The 11,049-nt window shown below is 35.0% G+C and overlaps 1 protein-coding gene across 1 annotated transcript; it reads left to right on the top strand.

Annotated features, from left to right (window-relative positions):
• The first annotated feature begins 5,683 nt into the window (after window positions 1-5,683).
• On the top strand, window positions 5,684-7,567 carry LOC128216088 (uncharacterized). Its single transcript, XM_052922679.1, has 2 exons — window positions 5,684-6,018; window positions 6,190-7,567. Exons 1-2 carry the CDS (start codon window positions 5,684-5,686, stop codon window positions 7,565-7,567), a joined length of 1,713 nt encoding a protein of 570 aa, XP_052778639.1.
• The last annotated feature ends 3,482 nt before the right edge of the window (window positions 7,568-11,049 follow it).

Genomic DNA, 11,049 nt, shown 5'->3' on the forward strand with positions numbered 1-11,049 from the left:
CCGAAAAGCATGGAAGAAACAACGATCTTGAACTGAAACAACTAAATATCCTCTATATTATTTTCTTTTTAGATTGTTTCGGATAGCCTTTATTCAGGTGACATTTGGTTTTACTTTTGATCTGTTTTAATCTGTTAGAAATGTTTGCTTTTAATTTTTTGTCTTATTCAACCAATAAAACACCATGATCAAACGCTTTGACATTCTGCTCGATATCACAAAACAGAACGGAACATTTATTCAGATACAATCGAGCCCTGTTGGCTGGAACTTCCTCGAGCCTCGGAAAATTCGAGCCAATCGGCAATGCTTACCTACAATATAACGAAGTCGGCTCTTAAATCCAGTTCGAGCCTACGAGGAATTCGAGCCAAGTGATTTCGAGCCAACAGGGTTCGACTGTTCAAGAATATACAGCCTATGATCATCAAAACAATCATCATTCCATGCACAGCCGCATAGATAAATTATCGATATAAAAATATTGGTGTTAAATTTTTTGTTTTTGTTTTTAATGAATTTTACACGTTTCAGTTAAAGACAGTCTGGTATATTTTTGGAAGAGTTGTGACCATTATAATACTTCAATTTGTCAGAAATGTCAGAAGCGTAGGTAAAGATGATTTTTAAACGTGTATCATGTATTCTCGACATCTGTAGTGAATCTATTCATCGTCACTTTAAAGGGACTAGACACCAGATGGTCAAAAATCAGCAAATACAGTATTTCCCCAAAACAAGCGAACAAAATCAATACGAGCTAGAATGAAACAGATAAAAACCATGTTGCCACTGTCTCAGCTGAGTTTACCCGTTCGAAAATAGAGCACACGCGATTAGTACAGATACGTGTTTATATATCGACGCTTTTTTTGGGTTTACTGGTATATACGGTGTGGACGAACGCAATAAATGTTGAATTGGGAAAATACGCTAAAATTTGAGAAAGGTACGTGTGTCGTAAGCTATGTGATAAATCAGAAAGTAAAATTCAATGCGCTGTATACAACAATATGAATTTTATGTAACATTTTTGAAAATGTTTTTTCTTGCAATTGTATCATCTGGTGCTTAGTCCCTTTAAGTGGACATTACTACGGCCAACACAACTTGTGACTCTAAACACGGTTTAATTTAAAATGTTTAACTACTGGGCTTATCCCTGTAGTTTTCATTCTTTTATTTAAAATATAACCTTGCATTAGATTTCTCAATATAAGGTTAAAATGAGCTTTATCATTTTAAGTTATGAAGTTTAATCAACCTGCCATGATAAAGTACTTCCTTATCTAGAGGTAAGATAATATTGATGCCAGTGTCTTGAAACGTTGATATTCCCCGGGCATTCCGCTTGTTAATTTATGAATGTAGTGCAGTTTTATTTAGCAATCACTGCACTCCAAGTAAGGCCAAATAACTATTGCGTGGTTAGGGTTACATCTTGTCATTTATCAATAGACAGTTATGGAGGGTAGGTACTGTTTTATTATACGGCTTTATGTATGAACGTTATTGTCACTATTGGGGAATGGCGTAAAAGCGAACTTTAATATAAAGCTTTAACGCACACACACACACACACACACACACACACACACACGCACGCACGCACGCACGCACACACACACGCACACACACCCATACACACGCACGCGCGCACTCACGCACGCACTCACACACGCACAGAAACACACTCACACACACACATTATTCAATGTTGATTTGTCATACTTACATGTTAGTCAGACGTAATTGTATGTAAGTTAGACATTAAAGCATATCAGTTAGACAAATAACATATTTTTGGGACAAAGTTTCTTGTCAGTAAGACATGCGGATATGTCAGTTAGACATGATAACATGCTAGTTAGACATAATAACATTTCAGATACAAATAATCATATTTCGGTTAGACAAAATAACATGCTGGTTATGCATAATAACATCATGTCAGTCTGTCATAATAGCATGTCACTTATGTACGAATAATGACATGTCGGTTAGACATGATAGCATGGCAACATGTCTGTAAGACATAATAACATGTCAGTTTGACACAATAAAATGCCAGTTAAACACAATAGCATGTCAACTACACATAAAGCATAAGATATTAGAACATATGACAGTTCTGACGTTCCATTAAATGTTATGTCCGTGACAGATATAACACAAATGTATCAATAAATATAATGTCCGTGACAGTTCATTTTTTCTGGAAGTCACAACAGCTTTTAGGAAGAAATATATGATTTCAGAAGTGGCACATGATTTCCGGAAGCGACATATGATTTCAGGACGGATCACTTGATTTCTGGACAGCAAATATGATTTGCGTAGTAGATACATGATTTCAGGAAGGGGCACATGGTTTCAGGAAGAAACACATCAGTTTAGGAAGGGACACATGATTACAGAAGGGGACACATAATTTCAGGAGGGGACACATAATTTCAGGAAGGGACACATGATTTCATGAGGGGACACATGATTTCAGACAGAGACACATGTTTTTAGGAAGGAACACATGATTACGAACAATGTATTGTATTTATATATAGGCGTGTCGCAGTATTTCGGATTATGCCATTTCAATGAATAATTAAAAACAAAACAAGAATGATTTCTGAAAAATTCAAGCTTTATTTTTCATTTATTTTAACTTAAATTATTTTTTTATAGCTTCACTCTCAAAGGTTGACTGTTTTGACATTGTTTTTGTTATTTTGTTGTATGTCCATACATAAATAATAAAAACACTGATGAATTTATTTGAATTTGCAATTTTAAGAAATCAACTAAAGTAAGGAGATGATTGATTCCAACAGAACTGGTCATTCTCTGGCTTAAAATAACATACTCCCTTTCTCTTACGACCCTTCTTCAGTATGTTTTACATATACATTTACAACTCACGTATTTATCTAAAACTAAATCACGATAAACAGCTCATCAATCTAAATGTCCAAAATTAATTTATTATAAAAAGGTTGCATTAATCACTGGCACCGGATTTTTAAACTCATTTTTTTTTAAATCTTATAATTCCGAACTAAATATTATAGTTACGAAAAGGAGAAAAATATTTTTTTTTATAAATATGCACTTTGTACTGTATATTATTCCATACCTAATTTATACGTCCAATCGTAGACGCTATTTTGAACCACGTGGCCGTAAAATATATTTCCGTATTGGGACGCACGCGCGTACAAAAATCCCATATTTGTTCCGTATTGTACGAATTACAGGTCCCATGTTAAACTTATGGTAAAGACCGAAACCCGTGAAAAGGTTCCGAATGAAAATTATTATTATTATTATTATTATTATTATTATTGTTATTATTATTATTATTATTATTATTATTATTATTATTATTATTATTAAATATCATTATTATATTTGATCTGACAAGTATGTTTAGGTCAAGAAGGAATTACATTCAATAGCTTTAAGATTTATGTTTAAATAACATTTTCGCAACGCCTGTTTAAATTTATGAACACATTTGAAATCACACATTGTGTGGTGACAGTTAGACGTTGTGTGGTCCTAAGGTACTACTTTGTGTTCAAAAACATACAATTCGGAGTTTGTTTGTATTTCTGTGGATGGCTCAAGACCACAGTTATCTGCCCCCCGGTGACCAAGATCCGGATGTGAATACAGACAAAAGAGTGCTTGTGTTCAAGTATCAATATTTTATTAAAATTAAATGAAAAAGAAGCAAAAAATGCAGAGAACTTGACTGAATTTGACACTCTATTGCAGAAATTGATAGTTTTCAGTGTAAATATTGGAAAAATCATAGCTTGTGGAAGTCTAAAAATTAGTTGTTTGTAGCCGATTGACTCCTTGGCGGAAGGGTTATGTATTTGACTCAATTTTGACAGTCGGGTCAATGGCCAATATGGTGTTTTCTTGTGATTATGCTTTGTGTCTTGAATTGTTCTAAAGATGCCATGTCCTTGTATTTCAATTGGGATGTGTATAAAGTCAAAAGCCAGGTTAGTGTCTATATGAAACATATGGTAAAAATAACTGTGGTCTCACGCCGGATAACCATCGCGATTCAATCTTTATGAATGCCATGCACGAGATAAAACGGTAGTATTAGAATGTCAGGACGGTGCCGTTGACCAAATCTGCGACATTCGCTCCCGAAGAGGAATCTACAACCAGGCTATTAGAAAGGTATATGTGAATCACACCAATCTAGTATATTTATTGATCTTTTACATATTTTCGAAATGCTATTACTGTGCACAATAACATATTTTAACCGAATACAATATATTAATTTCAGTATTTATATAATCTGGCAAACAACTGTTTATTAAGATTAATAAAAAGAGATGCAAAGTTGTTGTGTTTCTAAACAAAATAATAAACACGATTATAATTGAGATTGGTGTAGCTTTTTTAACAAGTGTGTGTGCAGTATTAATATGAACATATGGACTGACTTATCCCTGAATCCGTGCCACCCTGTACCTAAATACAAATATAAAGAACTACATTACCAGTTTTTGGTCCATTATGTTGATCATTTTATTTCTTTTGATGATTTACTGAAACAAAACGAAGCATAAATATATATAAAAAAATATATATGGTATATTCGACCGAACAGTTATTTAAAGGCTAGATTATTCCGCTAGTGTCTCGGCTTGGGGCTTGAATCTTTAAATTAGAGGTCACCGCCTATAAAAAAGTTTATATATGATATCATCCTACTCCACCTTTATTTGATAAAACGTAAGTCGTAAAATTGCATACTTTTTATAGTTATGTATCTTGCAATTTTATACACTACCCAGTCTTTTTCCACCGTAAACTTGAAAAAGCCAATGTTTTTGAAAGAATACACTGGTTGGTATCCGCTTTCCAAGTTGTTCACCTTAACCCCAGTTCCCTGTTGGCACGAAAAACAACAACGCCCATTGTTTTATTGCCATTTCCTAAAACATTGTTATATATAATAACCTTAAATATTCAGACCCAAATACAGACCTTAATCACACATGTTATCAATGATAAACATATCCGCTTATCTATATTGCAAGGTTTGATGTTTGTGAACTTCATGCCTTCGTGACGAAAAAATATTTTTTTTTGTCATTGTAGTATTTACTAGGGTTGAGACGATACGGTTTACAAAACGCATCGGTATGACTAACTACACGCCGATATGATAATTACCCCTGTTGGGGTCACGAAACACTGGAAATAGTGTTATTTTTTTTGTAAGTCGGTCGATTCACTATCGAATACACAGGAATATTATTTAGATGTCTCTGACCTCATAACTCTGCTATCTCCGGCAAGCTCGGGATAGGCAATCGTGGGTATTCGGCAGTTTGCGAAAAGCTTGGGATATTGTTCGTTCCGAGTGTAGGAACCCCAAACAAAACGGGTCTTCATCGCTGCATGTTTAAAAATATAGTTTATGGTTTATAGTTATAGATTCGGGAAAAAGTATTGTTAACTAAGCACAGTTGTAACAACGCTAATCATTTGGATATCGAGTTAAATGTCAGTGTTCAAATTGATCAAACTATTGGATTTCTTCTTATCAGCTCCGCTCAAAAAATACTTCCTAGTTACAAAATAAACAGAAGGGACGGAATGGAAACTAATGACACTAGTCAGCGAGTCTTTTTCAAACACAAGAGAGAAAATGGCATCCAATTTTGAGCCATCCATTCAGAGTTGCTGTGACTTCATCTATGATTTTTCCTGCTCGCCGTGTGAAGAGAACGGATTCAACACAGAAGCTCACCATTATTGTACTCAATGCACAAAATATTACTGCGAGAACTGTGTTTCAAAACATAACGGATTATATCAGAAGCACGCGGTGCTTGGACGGGAGGACGTGAAGAAATGGGAGGCAGCCCCAGGGGTGGTGGACAGCCTGATGAGATGCGTGAGGCACAATGGTGAGGAGCTGAAGTTGGTTTGTGGTGACCATGACCAGCTATGTTGTCAGATCTGCGTCGCCGTGGAACATAGGTAAGTACGAAAAAGTTAAATTTTAAACGTTATCTTGTAGATACAAAACGGTAAATAATCCATACGTACGTGCTTCAAGCATCAACTCATTTTCTAAAACATTGTCCAATATAAGCCAGGCCAAATACACATTATGCACTTTTCATAACCGTTTCACGACTCCTTTTTCAGAAATTGCTCCAAAATCCAACATATTCCAGATGTAGCTAAAGGTATTCAGGGGAATGTTAAGTTCCAGCAAATTACAAAGATGATGGCTGAAGTTCAAGAGCGACTCGAGAAGATGAAAGAATCTCACGTGAAAAATACGACATCACTGAAAAGAACGCGGTCAGCCATTTCTGATGAAATTAAAACCAAACGTAATAAGATCAACACAATCCTAGACAATATTGAGAAGACAACATTAGGAAACTTGGAAGAAATGATAACTGAACTTGACGAATCTTTGAAGACTGATATCAAAACTTGCACTCAAATGAATATCCAACTACAACATATGATTGACACTTTTCAAATGAAAGCAGAATCAAGCGAGTCCAAGTCATACATTGCCTACAGAAAGAGCCAGGATTTTATTTCACAGGCAAATTATCATCTTCGAGGCAAGTCAGTCATTGAGAGTTTCAATGTTACATTTCAGGAAAACTACCTTATTGAAGAACTTCTATCCTTAATAAAAATATTTGGAAAACAAACATTAATAGCGAAACAGCCAGAAGGTCCACTTACCGATTTAAACCACGTCTTCAATATTGCAGAGAAAAAGGAATACAACGTGAAGATGAACGACGAAGGACATTGTTTTATCCATGGCGTATGTGAAATGCCTAGTGGAGAGTTTGTTATAGCAGACAAAATGAATTGCAAGGTAAAGCTTCTGGACAAGGAGTGTAGAGTGCTCGACCACTGTGATGTCCCGGCTTATCCATCGCACGTATGCCATATAGATGGGAATGAAGTAGCCGTTTGTCATAGTTCATATGATGACGAACATGAAATTCATTTCATTAAAGCTACGAACGGGAAACTAGTAACAACGAGGAAGTTAAGTTTCAAACATAGATGTTATGCCGCAGCCTATCATGGTGGCCTGCTTTATGTATCATCTGGTTACGCCCTGTACGTGTACACGATGTCGGGACAGAAGGTGAAGAAGCTGTACAAGGACACGGATGGGGACAAAACGGTGGTGAAATTTGTCCTCAGTAACGACGGGAAAACAATTTACATAACAAACAAGGATGCACATCAATTGATCACCCTTGACAACAACGGCAACAAGTTGGCCTCAATCACTGACCCTGACATGAAAAAACCTACCGGAGTACACGTGACACCTGCTGGACACGTGTTCGTGTGCTGCTATGACTCCGGCATAGTGATGCAGGTTGACACGGGACTGCAAGTCGGGAAGGCAAAGTTGATCACACTGGCAAGGGAAAAAGATGGACTTGAAAGTCCGAGAGATATATACTTCAGCACTCACACTTCCTCTCTGGTTGTCGGTGGGTACAAAGACACCCTTCTTGTTTTCAAGATAATCTAATACTGTAAACAAACAATGCCCACTTTGGCACTATCTTACAGTTCTTCCATATTGTTGCAAAGTTTATTGCAGTTTGGTCATATATAATTGCTATGTTTTGACAACCGACTATATGAAATATGATATGAATCCATGTATTGTGTGAGTATTTATTTGTTCAGTAATGTCATTGAATATTTATTCAGAAACACTTCATTTAAAACGATAAAATTGTTCAGAGGCTATGATTAAATTTGGAAGTATTTAAATGACATACACCATTTATAACATTATGCACTGAAGGTAAACATAAAACGTTGCACCTAAAATAATGAATTTTTATTATAGCCTGAAACAGATTAGCAGATCAATAGTGTATTTCTTTCCTCTTGTAGTTTTTATCTTCTATTTGTAAAACCTTGAAAGAAAAGAACCAAATAAACAGATGAGTGATGATCGAAACGAAAGGTTTTTATCTTTATCACAACTAGATCTGTCTTCATATAATAGATTGGCATTTATTATGCACAGAAAACAAGCTTGTTGATTTAATCGGTATACGTAAGGCAAACATCAACTTGCCTTATTCACACACTTAAATCACTTGCAACCGAATTATGAATAAAGCAATCTCAATGGTAGTTATAGGATCCAAATGAAACGAATCAAACTCCTCTTTTGGAAAAAGTTAAATAGATTTTGAGCGTTTAATAAAAACCTATCTGATAAATAATTCATCCAGAGAGCACATACCGGAAGCACAAAATACATCTGAAGTAATACAATGGCATCGAAAGTATTGGTTGGATTGAGACTTACGACTCATATTTAACATCGACCCTCTCGGTTAGATTGAGTCTTTACCCTTACGTTGTCAAATCGACAATCTTGCTTGGATAGAAATTTAAATCCCACGTTATAACATAGACATTTTCCGTTGGATTGAGACTCACAACTCGCCTTTAACATTGACAGTCTCGGTTTGATTGAGACTTACATCTTACGTTTAGACTGAGTCTTAAATCCCACTATATAGCATCAACAGTCTAATTTAGATTGAGACGTACATCTGACGTATGCCTTCGATCATCGACGCTCTCGGTTTAATTGACACTTACATACCACGGATAGCATTGACAGTCTTAGTTCGAGTACAGCTGTTCATTGACTTAAATGGTATATGTTTCTCCGCCCAAATTTGAACCTGAATGCAGTCTTTCTTTTTTTAATACAGAGACATATAAAACGCTGAAAGGACTAAACTTAAATATCATAAGTAACAGCAACGTTCAATACAAACAAGTTAGAAATGTAAGCATGCGCTGCTGGAGACATTTTATATAATCAGTTTGTGTAAAGCTAGTATTTGCAATGAACTTACTTTAGGTAACTCTACCACAAAGATGCGTTACTGTTATTTGCTTTTTCATTTTTGAAGCACACTGAAATATTGGATATGATGCTTATGTCCGGCCACTAGCACTGCCATGACAATTACTCCTATATGGAAACTGAGTATCCCTTGGAGCGATCCTCGCAAGATTCGCAATGCAGCGGAACAGACAAATCACCGACTTTTATCTGAATCTCAAAATAACGTGGCTGTATTTTAAGCGAAAGAAATTAAATGGATTGAGTAGAAAGCAACGAACACATTGCTGTAGAGCTTGACACGCGCTCTGAATGACATGAAGGCTCTATTGATCTTACTGACGATTGTGATTTTGACACATGATGCTCTCGGAATAAGTTGACACAATTCAAAAGTACCTTGACTTACCCCAAGACGGGCCTTGTAATGGATCAACACTTGACAATCTCTTTCCCTGTTTAGTGTTTAAATAGAACATATTTGTTAAATTTCGTCGTCCGATGGCAATATATTTCATTGAGACACCAGGAAGAAATATTTGTTGCGCAGGCAAGAGGATTACACTTTTTTTTTTTATATAAGTCATGTGAGAATGATTTATTTGAAGTGTTTTAATATGCTTGCGAGATGTTTTTAAAAACGACTAAAATATATACTTGTGATATTTTACTTTATTCAATGAAAATATATTTGGGACATTCTATTTTATTAGAAAATACAAACAACTGTTCTAGCATAAAACTTTACTTTTGTACTTTGTTATGCATATAAGGATCCTTATAGATTAACGCAATTGCTTAGTTTTATCATCCAAAAATTGTTTAATTTTCAGAAAACGGTATCTAATAATAAATAGTGCAATGCTATAAATAACAATAGCAAAAACAGAAAAGTAGCTGTGCTAGAAATATAATCGGAGATATATATATGTAGATTCACGTATACGAATTAAATACATAAGTTCACGTATACTTACCAGTTAGACAAGTTCACGTTTACATATCAATTAGACAAGTTCACTTATAGGTACCAATTAGACAAGTTCACGTTAACGTATCAATTAGACAAGTTCACATATACAGATCAATAAGACAAAGTCACAAATACGTATCAGTTTTACAGGTTCACCGTCTAGTGTCATTGACGTCAACGTCATTTCGAATAAGACGTAAGTACGGTCTGTGTCTCTACTGAAGTGTCTGTTGGGTTTCGACATTAGTGGACACTTCAATTGAATTTAATTGAATCAAAAGAAAACAGAAACACTGCAATATTATTATATTTACTTACATAAACATAAATTTTTATTTTGCTCTGGACATTTCAATTACTAAAGGAGGCAACAACTCTTGACTGATGAGCTGATTATCGCGCCTGACCAGTATATGACATAAATATACAGAACGATATTATTAATAAATTTGATAAAATTCTTACCTAAGAATCATTTCTGCGAAAATATTTTGAAATCGGGCCTCTAACTAGGGGAAAACGGTATCTAATAATAAATAGTGCAATGCTATAAATAACAATAGCAAAAACAGAAAATTAGCTGTGTTAGAAATATAATCGGAGATATATATATGTAGATTCACGTATACAAATTAAATACATAAGTTCACGTATACTTACCAGTTAGACAAGTTCACGTTTACATATCAATTAGACAAGTTCACTTATAGGTACCAATTAGACAAGTTCACGTTAACGTATCAATTAGACAAGTTCACATATACAGATCAATAAGACAAAGTCACAAATACGTATCAGTTTTACAGGTTCACCGTCTAGTGTCATTGACGTCAACGTCATTTCAAATAAGACGTAAGTACGGTCTGTGTCTCTACTGAAGTGTCTGTTGGGTTTCGACATTGTGGCTTTAAACAGAGTCCTTGTAAATTGTTTGGCTATTGCGCAATTTCATTATTAATGAAAAGTTAAACCTTATCTTTTTCAGGTCAACGTTTGATAGAAGCAACGTATCCCACCACCTTAAACTACAAAGCATAGTGTGTCTTAATGTTGGAATACCGGCATACACAAAATAAAAATAAAATATTTGCTATAATACCTTTCGACTACCTTGGTTGAGAAACTATTCTTCCCTTTGAACGTAATAATATATTGTAGA

The sequence above is a fragment of the Mya arenaria genome, chromosome 14 (genome assembly GCF_026914265.1).
Source record: "Mya arenaria isolate MELC-2E11 chromosome 14, ASM2691426v1".
NCBI classification, from domain to species: domain Eukaryota; kingdom Metazoa; phylum Mollusca; class Bivalvia; order Myida; family Myidae; genus Mya; species Mya arenaria.